Here is a 21,625-nt window from a genome sequence, read left to right on the forward strand (position 1 = left end):
TGAATCATCCTCCTCTGCTAGATTACATGGTGAGACCTGAGCCTTAGTGACCCTCTTACTTGCGTCTTTGTTCCCCCAAATATACTCATTTGGCTTTCTACACTTTTTCAATCCAAATAGTGTAATGCCAGCCAGCAGGTTCTTGTCTGTAGCATCGGTAAGTATTTTGGAGAACAAAGACTTTGTCCCTAACCCACCTTCCCCCTTGCTTGCTGGTATTTTGGATGCTTGCTCCTCTGACCACAGAACAATAGGTATGTTAAAGCACTGTCCTTGTTTTACTGGATTAAAGACATTCACATAATCATTCTGTTAAGCTTGCAATCTTTAGTAGGGCATGGGAGATAGTACCAAAATTTCGAGTTTTGTCAAAAGGCAGTAAAAACAGAAAGTCTGTTGTACTAGTTTGTCCCTCTGCTTTCAAATTGCCATAGATTTTGGAATGTATTCTTCCATGCACCACAGGAAAAAGAGGCATCATGGGGCTGCTGCTGGGCAAGTGCTGCATGTAGGCTGAGTTTCCAGGAGCACGCTAGGTTTAATTCCATCATTGCTCAGGTGTACATCCCCTGGGAATGGGCCACTCTGGCCATGCCCTGAGTTCAGCAGCTGCAGGATGACCTGGTGCACCCCATCTCAGAAACATGTGAGACGGAAAGTTTTCAGGTTTCAACAGGACTTGAAACTCTCTGATTTTCCAGCATACATGACTAAGACCAGAGCAATACAATCCAATTTACATTTCTCCCTTCATCCAAAAAATTTCTAATTTTACAGTATGGTAACCCATTATTTATTCTATCCTTTCTTTTTCAAACATAAACCATGGAGGGGAAGACATATCTTAAATGCAGCCACCTTCTGAAACGCAGTCAGCTTCTTGGTATTTTTCTTCACTCCACAAAATCAAACACAAGATGAGGTTCTTAGCTTCCTGTCAATAACAGAGGAAAGAAAAGCACCAACTACCTGACCACCGGAAATAAGAAAAAGACATGCTCAAGCCTGCCGTCTTGACCACAGCATGCAGAAGACAAGAACACACTAATTTAGACTACTATATGTTAGTACAGATAGGATTCTGCTCTTATTTTTTACATTAAACATATAACAGAAGAAGGACATAGAAGCTGAAGATGAAGCACCAGTGAATTTACACTTACATTAAATAAATATAGTGAAGCATGGGCCCATATTTCAGGACAGCAATAAAAATCAACTGTAGATTTACTGTGCAATGCATATGAATGTGAATACATATGTAACATCTGCTGATGTTACAGGTGGAAAACATGCACTGGCAAGCCAGTTACAGCTTGCATCACATGCAGTTAACTTTCTGGCTTTTCATATGTCTAGAATCCAGGCTTACTGAGCATACAAACCTAATTCTTAATTAATAACAATCTAGCAAGTAGAAAACCTAATCTTCTGTAACAGCAATAAATGAAATAAGACGAAAGATGAAAACTTATTTCTAAGGACAGTCTGGTTCAAAACTAAAAGCTGGCTATTGGGCAGTAAGGAAGAGTACTGAAAGATTATCCTGTAGTTTAGGTCCTGTAATAACACTGGGAAATAATTTCCATATCTATTTTTTGCATCCTCCCTGCAACAGTTTACATAAGACAAATGGTACATGTGCCAGTTTGCTTTATTATAGGAACACTCCTACCTGAGACCAATGAGGCTTCTTTACATGGATTTTTCAATTTCAGCCTGCAGATTAACAATGACTCATTGCCCTTTTTTTTCCATAAAGGGAAATCTGCAGAAATGTCTTACTTTGTTATAGTGGAAGCAAACCCAATTATTTATACCTAATTTACCAAATTACCTTTAAGAAGGATGAGAAAGATTAAACCTTCATTGAGAGGACAGAAAGACAGGAACAGCAACATCAAGGAACTAATTAAATGTGCTCTTTGACATGCAAACAAAAGAGCCACGTAGGCCAAAAGAGTGCTAGAGAGAAAAACTGTGAGGAATACAGCAGGAAATACAGAAGAAGGGATCTGGAAAGGCTTCAAGTCAGAATTAAAAAAAAAAAAAAGCTTGGACTAACACAGAATTTGGAGTCACAAATGTACAGGCAATTCAAGACAATGCTTCAAATCAAAGATGACATTCCAGGGCAAGTAAAAAAGTGATTTTTATGAAATAAACAATTTATATTCTAATCACATTTGTGTAGAATCACTTTTTCATGATTGTATACACTTTTATTAAAATAATATTTTGATATTACCGATTCAGTTGTTTACGCTTGTACATGGCGAGGCACACATCTAACCATATGCTGATGGACACCAAGCTACAAGTGTCCTAAAACACAACCCAGTTTAATCTTGTTTTCTGAAGCACATGTTGAACGTATTTGAGATAAATCCAGCTCCTTGTATATAGAGAAGCAGGGAATTATTTCCCAAAGACTCCTCCTCACTCCTCCTTCCCACTGCTGCTAGAGATGGATATGCTCCCTGGGAACAGCCCTGCTCCCTGTGCTCCTGAGACACATCCCAGCCTGCCTGCAGTGTCTAGTCACCCAGCAGAGCCCATCCCACTGCACCTCCTGACCCAGAGCCCAAGGCAGCCCCACCAAAACAATGATAACACCCCCTCAGCTGTTGCTGAAGCTTGGAGGTGGAAAAGCCTTGTGCTACCAGGTAACTGAGCTGTAAAAAATTCAGTACTGAGCATAACCACCCTTAGAATCACACCATGCAGCAAGCTTGTGGAAATGGTATAATGCATTTCTTGTGATGCATACTGTCATACACAGCAGGTAGCTGAAATTTGGCAGCTTCCACATGATTGTCAAACACACGTATACGTTGAAGTATTTAATAATTTGCAGTAATGCTTGCCAACTTCCATCCAGCCTTTCTAGCACTTCTGTTCCCTCTGAGTACTGCAAGTTTTCTGGGAAAATAAATCCTTTAGTTTCACAGGTGGTTTCCAGTATATCTTTTCTCTACCAGGGAAATGCAATGCTTGCTATGCTGCTTACAATGTTTCTATTGTGGACATCTTCATCAAAGTCTACATCAGCAAATGCAGTTCTTACCAGCATTCACCGTACTTCTGCAGCCTGCAGCATAATTTGGGAACAAATGTACTGAATTTCACTCCTTTTGGGACACTCGTCTTAGGTGTGGTTTAATTCTCCACATCTATATGAAGCCACTGAAAACAGTGGGGTATCACAGTAAAGACTGTTAGGCTTGCTCTGCAAAAACTTTAGTATTGGTAGGAAAAAAAAAAAGAAGCACAGTTCTCATAAACTAAACATTTCTGATCTGAAGATCAGTGAGGGAAGAAATGGAGAATCCCAATGCATAATTTTAGAATCAGTTCTCAGAGCAGTATTAAGATTATATTGATAGACAATTTTACAGTTGGCTGGAATATAAGTATCTGGGAAGTAATGACAAGTATATTAAGCAACAACTGGAAACAATCAATCTTGTCCAAAGACAAAAAAGTGAACATTTTATCACAGAAGGAAAGGACTAGGCTCCAGGTTTGATTTTCCATGAGTAATGAAGCAGTGGGACAGATCTTTCCAAATCCAGCAAGAGAAACAGTACTTGCACAGCTGTAGCGGTGAAACAAAAAATAAATCAGAGACCCTCAGCAACCCAGTCTGAACAAATAGAGGCCTCATCCTGTGTCAGAGGACGCAAGACTGGCGTTGTCACTGATGGCACACACCTCTTCACACAAGACCACCAGTACTTTACACTGGCTGTTGCCCTAGCAGTGAGGTCTCTCAGCTAAGACTGAAGAAGGGCTGTACATCCTTCTCCAGGCAGCATTCTGCCACTCCCAGCCTTGCACTGTAACAGCTCCTGAAACTTGCCATTGAGAGTGCCAAGGGGTGGAAGAAGCAACAAAGAAGAGGAAGAAATGGTACCAGAAATGGGTACTTTACCAGCTCCCAGGCCCCAAAGCCAAAGTCTCTTTCTTTTTTCTTGGGTATGGGAGTCCAGTGTAACAACTATTTCTGCAGTTTTAAACACAAGCTGTTCTCGTGACTGCTTACGATCAGGAAAATTTGAAATCTTATCCACTTTAACAAGCTTACTTTTTCCTCCCCCATACTGTAAGTGGACTAGTTCTCCTATTCTCAGCTTTACTTCCCTGCTTCCCTCCCACACCACCCCTCTATCCATCCTCCAGCCTTGCCTGAAATCTGAGCAGGTAGTCTGTTACTTGCTTCCCTTACCTCAGTTTTTAAGTGCATTTGTTTCTATGCCGAACAAGCTAAACAGTTATACCAAAATTTGCAATATTTATCCATCATTTAATATCACTATTATGAACAGTATTTCTCCAAACTAGAGCTGACTGTATTTCAGTACTAGGTGAACCTAAAAACATATCATGTAGCTTGCAAAAGCCTGCTAAGTCTATTTAGCCATCCAAAACAGTAAAATATTTTATATCTTTATCAGTTTCCAACATTGTTTCTTTCTGTCTGTATCCTATGTCTCGTGTTTGCTTTTTAGATAATTCTTTATAAATATTGACATACAAAAAAAAGCGCCATCACTCTTTTTAGGGTTATTTTCAGACTGCTTCTCGCTGCCTGTTATCCAAAACTCTTGTACAACATCTCATCTGTGGACTGCATCCTATTACATCATGTAAAGTCTCAGGCAAGATACTGGTGTATATATATGTATACAGTATCTGTTACAATGTCGGTATGTGCTAACATTTTTTTAAAAATACTTGGTTTTACATAAGAAATGTTACTTTATGTAAAATTATTTGGTTGTCATGGAGATTTTTTGTGTACATATTCATTTAATTCTTATGTAAATTCTTATATTTCATTAAAATGAAAGTAAAAAATTTCTACAAGATAAAGTGAGATTGAAAATCAGAAGAAACAGGAAAAGAAGCCGTCACTCTATTCAACATCAAAAGGTTTCCACAAGGAACAGTTTCTCAATTAATTATTCACAGATCTATCGGCTCATACCTTTATCAAGGTGACTCCAATTCCTTGTTGTTCTGATACTATGTATCAAATACTATGTTAGGAGGTAAGGTTTAGTCAAAAAGTAATGTATTCTCCATACTATGGCACTGAAGAGTAATAAATATTTTAAATATAGCTGTGATTTAGTTTGCTGATGCTCCCTTATTTTACATTTTCATAATTCACTGCAGACTAGCTGTTACTATTGCTAATGACTCAGAGTGCCTCCCCATGATCTGAAGAAGGATAATTAGAAATACATTTGGTTTGGATCTGACTCCAAGTCAAATGAACTAGATGTTTTTCTTTAGTACTTTGTTTAGAAATTAAATGTAGCATTGCAGTCACTCAGGAAAAATATTTTCCCTGCTAAGTAAGAGGTAGTTTCTGATAAACATGGCATGCAGGAGAACTTAGAGAAAGATTCCATATTTCTTACCTCATACTAGCATTTGTTTTTCCCTCTTTAACTTACTTTCTACTTCCTACTCAGTGCTCCTATAGCACCCACAGAACTGGAAAAATCTTGTAGGAAAAAACAAGACTTACATATTAAAAGCCTGCGTAAGACTAAATAAATGGCCACGCTTTCAAAAATAGCAATAATCCAGGTGTCTGCAGTGAAATGAGTAAGAACGCCCACCATTTTCAAAAGGACAGGTGCATCTTTCAGGAGCTGAATTTCAAGACATTTTAGTTTCTAAAGGTTGTGAAACCACAGTTCTCACAAACTGGGAGCTCAAACCTCTCTCAGACAGAAGATTCTGTGTAACTGACTGTGTGAGGCAATGCAACAAACTATTATTTCAGCATTTCACAGCTCCTGTCTGGTGACAAACAAGGAGGGAGCAGAGAAATATCAGTGGCAGCTTGCAAAGGAGGCTGTGGCCTGGGGATTTGGAAAGAGCAGCACTGAAGGCACTGATGAAGCCACCCTGCCAAGAACCAGGGAAGCTTCCATTGGATTTGTCTACCTAAGGACACCACATCCTAAGAAAGATGTGGGAATGTGGAGGAAGTTCAATGGACAGTAATGGAGACACAGAAAACAAGGACTAATGAAAGATTGCAGGAAATGTGAACATGTATTATTCTGCAGTACTCTGCTGCATTAGAGGCTGCTATAAAGAAGTAAATAATCACCTTCTCTGTACCTGCTGGGGAAAAGGCAAAAAGATTTTGGCCAAAACTGCAAAAAGAACATTTTTGCCAACACTGAAACCGAGTCTAACTATGAGGCTGGAGGGCCACTGAATAGCCTACATAAGATTACAGGGACATTTAAGAAACAAAACCCAAAACTCTGGACTCCCAAGGGTGGCTGAAGGATACTACCTAAGCTCAGATCCTGCCTGCTCCAGCCCTCCATGTCAAACCAGCACAGCTGTAGCTGCCATGATGTTTTAAACACATTGCCCTGGGGCTCACTCTGGCTGATCACTTCCCAAAAAGAACGAAATAAATGGCCATTGAATTCTGAAACTGGGCACTACATGCATAATACACAGTGTACTTATATCCCCCTGTGTCACAATTTGCAAAAGTACTCACATGATCATTATTCAGTTCAGGATTATTTCAGGTTCACCTGTTCCAGCCCTCCTTTGGAAGCCTTGGCACCTCTTACAGTGTGCATGTATGTGTGATATATTCCTTACTCCAGCAGCTAAATTTTAAGGCTGAACTGAGAAATATGTTATCTGAAAAGAATTTGCTTTTCAGGCTTTCATTGAAAACTCAGCTTAATTATCATTTAGGACGAGCATTTTGGGGCTCTGAACGTTTAGGAAAGCTGCAGTTCTGCCTAAACATTTTGGCTTCCCTTTATACTCTTGTCGTAGTGCATATACAAAAAGTGATAACCAACAAAACTTACAAAGCACTCATACCTAATGTGATTTTATAATTTCAGGAAAGGTGTTGAATCAAGGCACAGAAGATGCATCATTAGCTCTTGGATCAGTCAGAGAATTCTTGTATACATATATGTAGGCTATAGCTATACAGGCTGTAAGTGTATATATCACATAAACTGCACAGAGATGTTAAAACCTCTGCATTTCAAACAAATACGAAAGCTAAAATTGTTACTCATTGAGGCAATCAGCTAAGATCCAATCAGCTTCCTATTTAATTTAACAGATGTCTCTCTCCTACTTTGTCTGGCACCCAGACCATGTATGTCTATACTGCAGTGGCGAGCCTTTGGGAGAAAACTGAGAATATGTATGCCAGAGAAGCCCCAGTCACAGGAATTCTCAGTATTAACAATACCTAACAAACAAAATTGCTTCACAGGCAACGACGTGTCCCGCCTCCAAAGGGCTTGCCCAGTTCCCACACTGGACTAGTAATGCACAGGCTGGTCCCAACTGGGACACACTTGTGATAACAATTCCTGCAATAGTTCCTTGAGCAATAACAACAAAAGACAAGAGGACATTTTAAATAAAAGTGTTTCAAGTGAAAAGCCTTCCAGAATGTGCCGAGAACCAGGCAAACTTTAATGTCACATCAGTTCACATTTCGAGTGGAAGGAAGCCAGTCAGTATTACACTGGCATCATCAACGTTGCCTGAGTTGTTTACACACTTATAAAGATGCGTGTTCCCTCTGGCACCTGGTGTTTCAACTAATTCTAAGTGTGTACGTTGGCCATACCATAAGGAGTATCCTGTGCACAAACATGCACAAGGAATCATTTGTACCTCTCATCTTGAAAAGAGTTATTGTAGCCAGTAGATACTGACTGACCTAGACCTAGAGTAATTCTGTCCAGCGACAGAAAATAAGGTGCTAATCTTAAAAATAGTACAAAGACATTATTACAACTCTGTACAGGAAGGAAACACCAAATTACATTGGAAAGGCTACAAATGAGCATTAATGTGCACTTCTTTATTCTTAAATTACTGTTTTTTATCATCACTGCCGCTGAAATCCAGAGACGCTAAATGAGCTATTATGACATCAAGGAGCACTTTTACCAGAGCTAATTTGTGTTGTCTTCTGATTTCAGAGAATAGTGTGTAGTCAAGTCAGAGCTCTTGTGGTTGGTTTTTTTTTTATTTGCCAGTCCTAAGAGAGGGGACTGTAACTTGCTCGTGTGAAATAGTCCAAAGGACTGCTCTGACCCCTTTTTGGAAGACAGATTGCCAACACATAATGAGACCAGATCTCAGTTTATAAAAGATCCCTACTTTTGTGAGGGCTTAATTCCTTGACACTTTTTAATCTCAGCAATTCTAATTCCCATAAGCAGAATGAAGAAGGTGTCCCTGAAGCTTCAGAAGAGTTCAGGAGATTTTGTGCCTCAGTGTTAATCATTCCTGTATCTCTTAAAAAGGCAAGTTCTTTATAATCAATAATTAATATTTTTGTTAATGCACACTCCACAAACAAAGACAGTATCTACAGAGTGTTTGGTGCACTTAGTAATAAGATGAAGGAAGAAACAGAAGAGTTTGTGGTCAAGATGCTAAATTACAGACAAGGAGAATGTATGGACTGACATAATTTGAAGCTGAAAAATAGAAAGTCTGTTCTTGTCAATCTGCAGGTATCCTGACAAAAATAAAGAAGAGTTGATGGAGTTTGCTGAAATTAATATTTGGAAAGTTAATACACTGGTGATTCAGCTGAAAGGCAATAGGCAGGAATAAAATCTGAATGAAAGAGGCCAAAGAAAAAAAAAGTTAGCCCATAAAAGACAGACCCCAGACTTCATTGTGCTGCAAGACCTATCACCGCCTGTAATAATAAAGAGGTTAATTGTTAGAAGCAAAGCCAGATCAACAGAAGGGACCAAGAATCTGATGAAATACCACCATGTGATGGAAAATAAAGTAACAATTAACAGTACCAAGATATTACATTTAGGTAAAGAATGATGAAGGGACAAAACATAAAAGGAAAACGCAAGAGAAAAATGTAACTCAGCCCAGCTTAAGAAGAATCATCATTATCCTAAGATGCGAGAGAGGGATGAAAATTGAGCTTTGCCTGTCACTTTGCTCCCGGTCCTGAAATTTCCTATCCACAAGTGCAATGGAAACACAGTCTTTAAAGTCTTGTAAAGTCTTTAAAGACTGTACAAATGTTGGAGGGGTCACTCTGCCATTCTTTTGAAGAGCTGTGCTGATTTTCAGGTTTTGTTTTTCAGCTAGCTCTCCCTCCTTGGTGAGGACTGGTGTGATGGCAGTCTGCCAGCAGTACTGTGGCAGTGTAAGAAACAAGGCAGCAGCTGTAGGGCATGTCACTGCTGGGACACTCAGAACCATAACAGGGGGTTGTTCCCTACCATCCCCTTTTGAGTCCTTCAAAATGCTGTTGGTTTAAGTGTATTTCAACCACACATATCTATTTTAAACATGTAGGAATGAAAGAGGACGGCCAAGCAAATGTTAAAATCGTATATGCCAGCACTGGGCTGGAGACACAGCATCTGGAAAGAACTAGAATATCAGTTAATCTAGACCTACTGAAGTTTTCTCTCTATCTTGTTCAGTTCATTCATTGGTCTCACTTACTTCAAAAGCTCTTTGTCACAGCTTACTTAGTTGGTTGGCAAAAATCATCATGCAAAATACATCGTGCAAACTTGCAATAAATATTCTAATTTACTCAAACTTCTCCAGTTTCATGTAGAGTTTATATGTGTTATGTTTGGGCAGGTACAATATTAGATGTCAGCATATGACCTACAATGTGATTTACGAAGTCTGGGAAACAGATTTCTTTTCAAACATACAGCCAAAACCAATCTGATTTCAGGTGTACTAACTCAGACGTGTAACTGACAATTTTCTTTGAATTTATCTCCTTTTGGGTAACACAACTGAAAAACCGTCATAACAAAAGCTCATTTTAGTAGTAATGTGGGTGATTTGACAGAAACAGTGAAGGAGGTAATAATTTTATTACCCAGGACTTTTATATTTTAGTGGCATGAAATCTGCAGCAAATCAACAATGCTAACAGAAATTCTAGAATCCGATCAGATCTTGATTATTTATAAAATCATCTTCATGATAAGGGGAATGTGTAAGTGAAAGAACTTACTCATCCTCAGCTCAAATACTATTCAGGAGAAGAATGGACATCTGGGATGGTAGAAAAGTAGAGCAGTAAAACAGTTGATATAAAAAACACCAGCATTATTACCAGAATTATCAGTAACAGTAACAGGAATGAAGAAGTTTACAGTAAGGAGAGGAGATGTGTTTGTGTAACAGATCTAGTTATCGTTTGCTGACAGTCGAGTTTGAAAGAGGTATAAGACTAACTCCTCGAGAATACAAAAGTTGCTTTGCTGCCTGTGTATTGGATGTCAATTTACAAAGTCACATAGCCGTGCACCAAGCATCGTTGTCTGAACTCTTGGGGTGGTTCCTGGCCATCTCAGAGTCCTGTTTGCCCACACACTCTCTGTACAGGGTCGTGTCTTGAGGACAACCACAGGGTGGATCTCAAGACAGGGCCACAGCTCTCCCTCCAGGTCTGACACAGTCTCACTGCCCAGCAGGAGATTTTCCAGGGTTGTTTTGCTTTCTCCTAGGACAGGAGTCATGCAAGCATAGAAGAAAGAGTATAAAAGGCATATCTGTAAGTCAGGACATTTTCTTCATGCATGATAAAAAGATGTATGGATTGCAAAGCTTAAACATGGGAGTGGAAGTCTGTCCTAAGGCAGAAAGCTAAATTTACCCTTACTAAAACTCAGAAGGCAGCCATTCTATAGCACTATGTAAGTGTTAATCCTTCAGCCCACCTGAAAGAGAGAAAGGGACACCTGAAGCTTAACTCAAGTGACTGGTGCAAAACATCTTGGCTGCATATTTCTATTAAATTATTTTTAGTTTAAGGTTGAAGACTGAAGTAATAATTCCATTCAACTTAGCAGCTGAAAATAGCTTTTTATGGTTTTTGTTCCATTGGTTGTTTTTTTTCCTCAAATCACAGATCCGAGAGGACTGTATTGCCATAGTTATTCTGTTCTGTTGTGTATAGCGAAACAGAGGATGACGAATTCAGCAGGCCCCTGTAGTATTTGTGCTCATTTGTAGCATCACAGGGGGGCACCGCAAATCTAGTAAGTGACTAAATGGCTTTGCTTCTTGTCAGGCAATGCCAGATAGATTGACCTAGCCAAACTACAGGATTAAGCATAGAGTTCTGGGGAAAAATCAATCTGAGAGCTCAAATCCCATAATCACTACTGAGTACAGATTGCAGAATGTTGAAAACGTCATAATATTAAATCCTAGTTCCATCAAATAATGCAGTTCCTCATCCTTGCCCCCATGGAGGCTTTTATCTTCAGCTCTTCTACTGCACAGATGACTGCTGCTCAGGAACCAACCATTTCATCGGTATATTTGTGTTTTCCCTTTGCAAACTCCTCTCACCAAAGACTCTGGTAGAGTATCCAGCCCAACACTATTATGGAATTATTTTGCTTTATGCATATGTGCCTACACCACCAGCCTGTGCAGCCTCATAAGCAGTACCTTCAGAACTCAGTAGTTCTTGTAGAATCTTTGTAACAAACCCAGGGGTTTTATAAATACAATTGAATATCAAAGAAAATTTCTTTCTTGTTACACCGCCTACCAAATTTTTATCAGACATGACATTATCCTGCTGGCAGGCTGATTACTATATTAATGATGACCAGTCAATGTGATTTTGCCAGATTTTTCCTACCTTTTGTCTGCTCGAGCACGCTCTTCTGGTATGCACCTGCTAAGCATCTTCCTTCAGCAGTGTGTGTTCTTCAGAATTTACTGACAATTTCCTTGATTTTCAACCCATGTATTTTTCAATAAAATGTGACTATCATGTTTTGAAACACATTTTCCATCCAATTACTACAGATATTTACTCATTTGAATAAACCATATACTGATTAAATAATTCCAGTAATTACTAACACAGGGATTATGTGCAGAGAAGAAATCTGGACTGTAACATCCTTGGGGAAGGTATCGAGTGAGGTGCGTAAAGTTAACTTACCTGTCAAAAAGTTCTCCACCTGTGACCAGTTCCAGAACAAGACTTATTTCTGTAGGGGTCTCAAATATCTCCTTCAGTTTTATCTGTTGAAAGATAACAGAAAGGATTCATTCTGCTTGTTTGTCTTCTTGCTGAGCATATCGCATGGCCACCAGCAGGAAACAGAACAGTAAATTAATAAAGCAGAGGATAGTACCAACTGAAGTTGGTGCATCATTTACCTTGTTGTTGAGCAAGTTACTGTGCATATTCTCTCCCACCTCACCCTTTTTTTTCTTTTTGCTAGCTTTATCTCGTCTGTATTCCCTCTTTTTTTTTTTTTTAGTTATTTTCATGCCTATCATATCCTAGCAACCTCTATGTAACACAGGAGTTTAAGAAGCTGCTTTCGTTAGTGCTTGTCAACACCTGTCTACCAATCTTTCAGTGTAACTGAATGCAAGACCGTCCCCACCCTCCAAGGGCTGATAACACAAACTTCCTCTTTCATTTACAGAACTTCTTATGCATCGTTTCTGACTCAACACTGCCAGAAGTTTTTTTAAAGTGTAAGTATAATTCAGCAGTCTTCCAGAACAAGCTGCTAACATGCTCATGAGGAGAACACAAAGCTCTAATGCAGAACTCTATCAAGTCTGTATAGGTTAACCACAACAGTCATCTCCCAGGAACAGAATTTTTTTTTTTTTTTAAATAAGAAACATATGTGGAATGGAAGAACAAGGCTAAACTTACAATGTTTGGATGTGAAAGGCGAAGAAGAACTCCAATTTCTGTGCGGACAATTTTCTTGTCTACCTGGTTAAAAATGGGGAGGGAAGAAGTGAAAAATTTTTCCTATGTTCTCAGTAAAAACTTCTTGCTGTATTACAGGAAAATATGTACGAACAGCACTTTTAGATCTCCTAAGACAATAAATTGATGTGAGACAAACAAGTCAAATATACTGTAAGGAGTAATTTTCCTTTAATACAAAATAGAAAAACACGTGCATCTAGCAAAATGATTACAAATGTACATATAAGTCATGAAAGAAGTAGAATATAGGAAAGAATCTGAAAAAGTTGCTAAAATTCCTGGTTTTACTCAAGTTCTGTCCTTATCTCCACTTAATGTTTGTTCAATTTGTGCCAGGATAGCTTTCTTTTGACACACCACTCAGTAGCTGTACAGGCAAAACGTTTCTAAACATGGGAAGTGCACATCAAAGCAGTGTAACATACTGCTCAGAACAAAGAAGCGACACAAAGGTCAAACACACAAAGCCACAGACAGGGTATAAGTTTTAACACCAGCTTACTTCAGGTATGTCTAACAGAATGGCCTATGAATACAAAAGACTATCTGTTTGGTTAAACCTCTGGAGGATTAGCCCTTCCCTTTCCTCCCCTTCCAAAACTGCAGCCTTTCACAAGCCAGGCACAACCTATGTCCTGTTGGGGGACATCAGTTTTTTCTCACAAGAAATGTAGACTACGTAGTATTTCACTCAGGAATATGCTGCAGCTCTCCTGGAACTTCAATGCTTAAGCAAGCAAGAAAGGAAAATTTTGCTTGTAGGTAAATTATACATGCTTTTATACTGCTAAGGTAATTAATATATTTATGAAGACACTATCTGGTTTGTAAATATTCCCGCAAACCCTAGAAAAATCCTACAAGTATGACTATTATGAAGTTATTTCTTCTACAGCACTCTTCATCTCTGGGGTTACAAAATGAATGAGAATAAGCAAGTCAAGTCACTACCTGTGTCCAAACTGATTACACTGATGATCTCAAGCAGAACATTTTGAGGGGGTTAGAGGGAGTGAGTTTTTTTAGTGGAGGCTTTTCATCAATCACATTCTGGACTTGGGTTTTTTACATCATATGGGAAATCAACAGTCATAATACATAAACCTTTAAAAGGGATATATAACTACCTTAAAATTCTTAGTGAGGAAGACACATGCTTAAAAAACAACCCCGTTTCTAAATCACCTGAAAGAAGAGATGTACTTCTGAATACTGAAAACAGTATTTTCTTTTTTCCAGCAACAACAAAATCCAAGTACCAGTCACATTCAGAACTACAGGATAGGCAGAATTTGATTCTCCCCTTGTGTTAATCAGGAAAGATTCCAGGCTAGCAATGACACAATGCTCTGACAGTGGTGTAAATAAGTGGAGAACTAGACCCCTCAGGGAATTCTTGAAACTCACTGACATTTAACCTCTTTTAGTGGCTCTGCCAGAATACAAAATGCGAGAGAGAAAAAACAACTTTGGACAGATTCAGTGCATGTGAGAAGCAGCAGAAAGCAAAAATCAAAGAGGAACAGAATATTCCACTACCTGAACACCTAACTGGAGGTAAAGAACATAGTCAACAAATCTTCACAGGTTAATGCCTGCTCTAGGATCAAAAGGAGAACCCTTTAAGCTCCACGCTCATCACAGTCCTTATAAATTTTATTGCTTTCTACGCTGAATGCAAGCATTTCTTTGCTCTTGCCTGCTACACGAATACTGAGCATCAGGTTTGAGGAATGGTCTCCCATGCAGTCTTCCTAAAACGCTGTGAGCATCAGCCTGTAGCCTTACTTGGTTTGAATATCCCCTTGGCATCAGTGCTGTAATGCAACTCTGGGTTACTTTTATGAGTGCAAACGCACAGCAAGAGCCTCCAAAGCTACTGCTCAGTAGAGAGGGGCTCTTACTGACTCAGAGAGTAATACATGCCTGGACTGTTTTCATACACTTTACATCTCAGACAGGATCAGAGAAATTAATGTACAATATTGCACGGACAGTCATTTCCCCAGGACAGCCATTTAGACTGAGCAATTTACCTTACCCAAAAGCACCACTATAAACTGAACAACCGACAGTTTGTTTTCTGCAGTTTTGAAAATGTTTACGCATCAGGCATGCCTGGCAGCAAGCATGGAAGAGGATGTCCAAACTCCAAAGATGCTTCCTTTTGGTACAGAGCAGTTACAACTGAGAAACTAGAGAGGCCTCCTCTAATCTCGCAGGTGGCAACAAATTAAGTGAAAAAGTAAACCGAGACTCAAGTTTCACATCCTTGCTTTCCTAAATGTTTACTCTGCAACTGTTGGTGAGACCCTCTGTGATCCAGTTCTTGACCTGACATAAACCAGCAGACTTTCATAATGCTTCCTCAGGTGGTGGCACGAGGAAAAGGTACCTAAAAACTCAAGACACTAAAATGCAATGGCAAACACACCACAGAGAAACACTGAGGAGTGTTACATATTTATAAGCATCTTGGAAAAGGGCTACTGGCATACATTTTATAACAGAAGTGTGCATGGAAAAGCAATATGAATCGTTACAAAGTAAAAACAGCAGCATATGTAGTCATGGTCTTTTCTTACAGACTGCCTGTTTTATCACTTTTATTTTCTTACCTTCTTCTACACTAAGTATAGAGCTATATCAACGCTTAACTTGTTTCAGGTCCTTTGGACAAAATGTACTTACATCAAGGCAAAACTTGGCCTATTTTTAGTTTGATCAGAAGTATCAGCAATTCAACTACTTCTATTCCTGACATTAAGCATTTGATAGGATGACAGTCATGCATTTCACTTGATAGTGTCTGTTGCTAGAGTAACAAATTACAAAACTTGCGTAATTCAACCAAAATGTCCTATTAGTGCAAATGTTTGAGCAAATTAAATATGTTTGGCTAAATCAAATACGGGGGTATGACTTGTGTAGATATAATAACTGACCAAACTGAGGTTGTAAAACTGTATTTTTGTCTGCTTTAAATTGCAGTAAAATATGTAACAATCTGAGCTTTCCTTAAATTAACATTACTCACAGGCTAGTCAGTGAGACCTCTGTGATTATATCACAGTTAAGAATAATAAGGTCATTAGAACCAGTCTGTTTCTGAGGAGAAAAAAAAATTAAAAGTTAATTTTCAGATGTTTCCCAGTTCCACTAGTTTAGCAATTACACTTCTAAAAGTTTCCTTTATTCTCTGCTTTTAATCTATGCTAAATGGACCAGAGTATGCTTTTGGTCAGATGTTTCATTAGTATAATTTGATTTCTATTTAAGAGATTACTTTCCATTGTGTGAAAAATATTCATTCTGTACCAGGTCATGCAAATTACTGGTTGGGTGATTTTAACATTGGTGTTATTTTACTGAGCTGTATCTTTTGTTTGCAAACTTTAAATTGCAAGCAATCAAGAAGCATTTGGTGTGAAAGGCCTATGAAGCTGCATTCTGCCATGGTATATCCAGGTCAACTGGAGAAGTCATTTGCCAGGTAATCCTGAAATAGTTATTTATCAGTTCTTCACCATTGAGCCTAGGCATGAAAATTCACTGACTATAGACCAAAAAAATAAAAGAAAGTTGCTAGGTGGCTTGTAATTATCAAAACCAACATCTATATGCTTCCATGGCTTACCTGTGGAGACATTCACGTGAAGTGCTGAAACACAGCAAATCTGGAAGGACTGCTGGTAGGGAGGGTACAGATTTGCCTTGTGCTGTGGTTTGCAGTGCTCCACAGTATGCTTCAGTAAGCAAACCAGGACCTGTGACTGTAGCGCAGGTAAGCAGCTGCATGTGGGCTTTAATGCAACCAGATAAAGTACCTCCAGCAGCAAAGCTCCAGTGACCTGAACCTGCGAGCAAGAGGCAGTCCAAGAACCCAGTGCCCTGAACTGAAATGTCTATCTGTACAGTCACAGGTCCTATTTACAGACAGATAGACATAGGATTAAGAAAGTGTTTCACAGAACCTAGGCCCAGGAAGTTAGGACAGCACTTGCAAGTGTGGACAAATTGTATTAACCACCCTTTTAGTTTATATTAAGGCATTTACACTAAAAAGTAATTATTCCTGTATTATTTCTAGTATTTGTCTCTCCAGTTATTCCACTTTTCTAGACTTAGGCACTTATCTATTTTATAGACACGTGTCTACAAACACGGTGTCTTTGAAGCTGATACAGATCATGCAGTGAAGTAGCACCAAGTCTATAATCAGTCTATTTCTGATTTATAAACTTCAGACTATTTTAACATGGGAAAAGACTGGAAAAATCCCTAATGAAAACTTTTTGTTTTCCCCCTCCATGTTTCCATGCTCTGACATGGTGAGATCACAGAATCACAGAATGTTAGGGGTTGGAAGGGACCTCCAGAGATCATCGAATCCAACCCCCCTGCCAGAGCAGGAACTCCTAATCAAGGGCAGGTCACACAGGAATGCATCCAGATGGGTCTTGAAAGTCTCCAGGGTGGGAGACTCCACAACCTCCCTGGGGAGCCTGTTCCAGTGCTCAGGAACCATTACAGTAAAGAAGTTCTTCCTCATGTTGAGGTGGAATTTCTTGTGCTCCAGTTTATGTCCATTGTCCCGTGTCCTATCGCAGGGCACAAGTAAGAAGAGATTGCCCCTTCTTTCCTGATGCCCAGCCCACATACATTTATACACATTAATGAGATCCCCCCTAAGTCTTCTCTTCTCCAGACTGAACAGCCCCAGGTCTCTCAGCCTGTCCTCATACGGCAGGCGTTCAGAAATGAAAACAGAGATGGAGTGGTCTGAAAACAGAGGCTTTCAGAGATAGAATGATGCTACAAACCTCTGAGATGTAAAAGTGTTGCTTCTATCTGATTTAAATGAAACAACATAAAATTAACTGTAAACAGGTTAATCCAGCTGATGCCTTGAAATATGGGATGCCATCCTGAAAATGGGTGGCCAAGAGATGTACATATCCCTCAAACTTAGTAGAGAGTAAGAAGCAGAGTACATTTCTCATCCTGTAAGTCCAGTCTCTGCAGCCCTCCTTCCCCAGGGCTCTGTAGACACAGAAGAGCACATCTGGCCACCACACAGGCTGGGTGACAGCACCAGTCAAAGTGGTGTGAAGCAGCCAACTGGAATAGTTCTCAAGGAGCTTCACAGAACTGCCCACCTCAGGTAGGCTGTTCACCTCAGTTCAAAGTGAATACGATTACAAAACACCTGAGGACAGCAGATTATGTAGTAACTTCCTCATAACTTAGTAATACCAACTAGAATTGTTGCATTGCCCAAACCATAACGTTGGTTTTGGAGTATTTTACTAGGAATATTTTAAGATGGAAGGAAAATTTAACCATATTTCCTAGCCCGATGGATGTATAGGCTAATGGAACTGAAGGGGACAAAGTCAGGGAAGAAAACTGCTGAGGACCCCCACTCCAGCAGCCTCTTTCCTCACAGTGCTGCTGCTTCCAGCCCCGTCACAGACAGCACAACCACTGTGTAAAAACGTCCACAGCCTCAGACCTCCAGAAAGATAAGCATTTGCATCTGAGGATACAAACACATGCCCACCACCACCTGCTCTCTTCCAGGCTAAATTACAAACCCTGACCTTTAATGTCCACTTGTATGATATATCCTTCAGCCCCAGATGTCTCAGGGGCTTATAACTCCTGGACTTAGTTACCAGCGACCAAATAAAAAAAATAATATCCCACTTCCTGATGTACATGAACACTTCTAATTTGAGCAGTTAGTGCTTTATTGAACCAGCAGGTCAGGCTCTGAGTGTATGTTTCTCTCCACGTACAGAGAGCATGCTGCAAATCATTATTGGCTTGTCACCACACTCTATTAAAAGTCCTTCCAAGAAACATTTTCATGTTCACCTCAGGTAAAGTAACTGCTCTGCAGCTTAACCCCTTCTGTATTTTATGGAGTCGATTGCTAATTACCCTATAACTTTGGCATTATTTTGTCTTCTCACAGTTAGGCTAATGCATTAAAACCTACACAGACACAGACTACTCACAAGCAGGGCTGCCTATCTCCTGGTAGTCTAAAATATCTGGTCCCAATTGTCACAACTACACACAGGGCTGCTTGGTTACTCAGGTTCTCTTGAAAGATTTCAAGGAAAAAAGGAAACGAGCTTGAATTTAAATAGATCTTCACAAGAAGTAGATGCAAAGAATGTATTTTTTATACAGTTTTAGATCTTGCTTTTTAATTTCAGAATGTCCTGGGAACAGGAATTCCAGTTTCTGCCCAGCTCATACATAGAATATGTTCTCATAAAGTCTTTCAGTCAAGACTTCAAGATTAAAACAATCTAAAGAAGACTTCTAAATGTGCTTTTTCATCTCTATGAAGCTGGGTGGTACCACTGGAACTATGCATCTGAGTGGCCTATGTATCAATGCATGATACAGATGTTAGTCCTCACTGTAAGTAGGATCTTAAAATCTTGAGGGATACGAAAAGTAGTATGCTAGAAATATCTCAGAATAAATGAAAATGGATATTATATACGTAACCCAGTCTACCTCTCTGAGTTACTCTGGTGTAATTCAGCAATCAGCACAGCAGTGGACAGTGGATGTAAGCAGAATTTTTAAAAAGCTGACCCTTCTGAAGGAAAGGATACTTTTTTGCTCTAACTAGGGCATTTATTTAACGTTTGCTTTGGATGATTTGATTCTTTGCCTGACCTTTATTTTTTAATTAGAGTTACTCAAGAAAGGAATTAGTAAAAAACAATTTAAAAAAAAAAATATTTTTGTATTTTAAACTTGGCAGACTGTTGTGGCTCTATTTCCACTCAAACTGAACATGAGGTCCATGAAGAACACACCAAACAATTCAATAAAGCACAGTAGTAATTGCACAGCACTGCAGTATCTCCCACGAACTATGGAAGGAGTTTTCACTCTCTGGGTTACTGACAAATTTTATTTTGAGTCTCCATAAGTAAATGTGTATTATTGACACAAAGAAATTAGACTGTTCAGTATTAGAGCAACTGCTCACTGTGCACATGTCCGCACTTCCAGTTTGTGTCTCTAAACCTTCAAATGATGCATATTCTTGAGGCTGAACACAGTTGCATGGAAGTACTGCAAGTTACATCCATGTGCTTGCACTTTTCCTGTTGGTGCCTGAAAGCCTTGCTTGTGCATGCAAACCTGCTGGCTGCAAATACAGATTAGCTGGGCTTGTACAAGCATATGCTTTTTAAAAATGAAAGATAAATGCGCTATCTGCACACGATAATCCTGTTAATCTGTTAAACGTTCCACCCTTTAAAGAAGCAACACTTCCGTTTCTCAAGAAGCACAGTACATTTTCAGGCAAAGCATCACATGAGTAGAAATGTTTTGCTGGATTGTATAAACTTCAGCACAGTATATTGCATGCTGACATATCAGATTAACATGCCCTGCATCTTGTGAAACATGATTTCAGTGGTAAAGCTGACCAGATGCAGGTAATATTCCCTACAGATACCAAAGCCTTTGTGAATGGTTTTTAATGCTCACCCACATTAAATTGGTGGCATCATCCAAGGATGAAGGATGGGCTTAGAAGAGCACTTATAGCTTGCACAAGACTGGTCATTTGCAATAATGCATTTTAGGTCTTGGGTTCAAAACAAGTTATACGTTCATTAAAACAGGACTTGTTACATGCTGTGGTCTAACTATCTAATTACTTTGGTGGTAATTACTGTTCCTGACTCATTTATAAACAGATTTCTGCAAATATGTTTGATAATTGTTGAACAGTTTATGCAAACAAATTTCAGGCTATTAGGTATTCATGAACTGCTCATTTCAGCTACTGACTATTTATAGTGTGTTACTGCCATTGCTACTGTTCCCAAAGCTGGGTGGAGGAGGACACTTTTAAGATGCAAGAACAATGTGTAAATCAAATTGTAAGTACATAATTTTTTTTAGTCCAAAATAGTCACGTTTATAGGATTATTTAGAAAATTGTACTTGCCATTTTCTTGCCCACTCTTGCTTTTCACCTATACAGTTACAAATCCAAAAATTTCTTCTTTTCTCAGTGACAATTTATTAATACAGCTTTTATTCTAAGTGATGTAACTAGTTTTAGACATCTGGCATTCACTAAAAGGCTTCACGTTCAAGCCATCCCTCTGAATAAATAAATTGCTACAGAACAGTAGCCCATCAGAAACTGAGAGCTATTAGGTGATAGGACACTTCCTATCACCCTGTACAACATTTTATCTTAAAGTGAGTTGAATTTCTTAGGAGTCCTCAGCTGTGTGACAAAGATCTGGTACACATTATTTCTACTTATATTATTAGCCTAGTGTAATGTTTGCTTCAATTTAAGAAATTGCCCATTAATAGTAAAGTAGTGTACTCATCCCCCGCTGAATCAACTCACATTTACAGACCCATGTGAACCTTCACTCTTCCCAATGAAGGTCTGATGTGTCAGGGCTGCCATTAAAACTATCACCATCACATATACCAAATTATTCTGTGTAATCCATCTACTGGTTTTGGCTGGGATAGAGTTAATATTTTCCATAGTAACTTACATGGGGCTATGCTTTGGATTTGTGTGATACCACATGGAAGTTTTAGCTATGACAGAGCTGTGCTTATGAAGCATCAGGGCCTCTTCTGCTTCTCATGCTGCTCCAGGCTGGAGATGCACAGGAAGTCAGGAGGGGACATAGCTAGGACAGCTGACCCCAACTGATCACAGAGATATCTCATTCCATGTAACACAGTGCCCAACAATAAAAGCTAGGAGAAGGAGGAATGGGGGGGGGGGGGTGGTCGGGGGTG

The 21,625-nt window shown here is 39.3% G+C and overlaps 1 protein-coding gene across 1 annotated transcript in view; it reads right to left on the reverse strand.

The window, feature by feature from the left end:
• LOC103777649 (calcium/calmodulin-dependent protein kinase type IV-like) overlaps window positions 1-21,625 on the reverse strand; it is a gene marked incomplete at its 5' end in the record, with an annotated part of 81,120 nt that overhangs the window by 52,857 nt on the left and 6,638 nt on the right. Inside the window, 2 exons of the mRNA XM_008945208.1 lie at window positions 12,005-12,087; window positions 12,740-12,802. Of these exons, the coding sequence (XP_008943456.1) occupies window positions 12,005-12,087; window positions 12,740-12,802 (146 nt within the window). The remainder of the gene's footprint in view (window positions 1-12,004; window positions 12,088-12,739; window positions 12,803-21,625) is intronic.

This window comes from Merops nubicus, unplaced genomic scaffold (genome assembly GCF_000691845.1).
Source record: "Merops nubicus isolate BGI_N331 unplaced genomic scaffold, ASM69184v1 scaffold17268, whole genome shotgun sequence".
In the NCBI taxonomy this organism is placed as follows: Eukaryota; Metazoa; Chordata; class Aves; order Coraciiformes; family Meropidae; genus Merops; species Merops nubicus.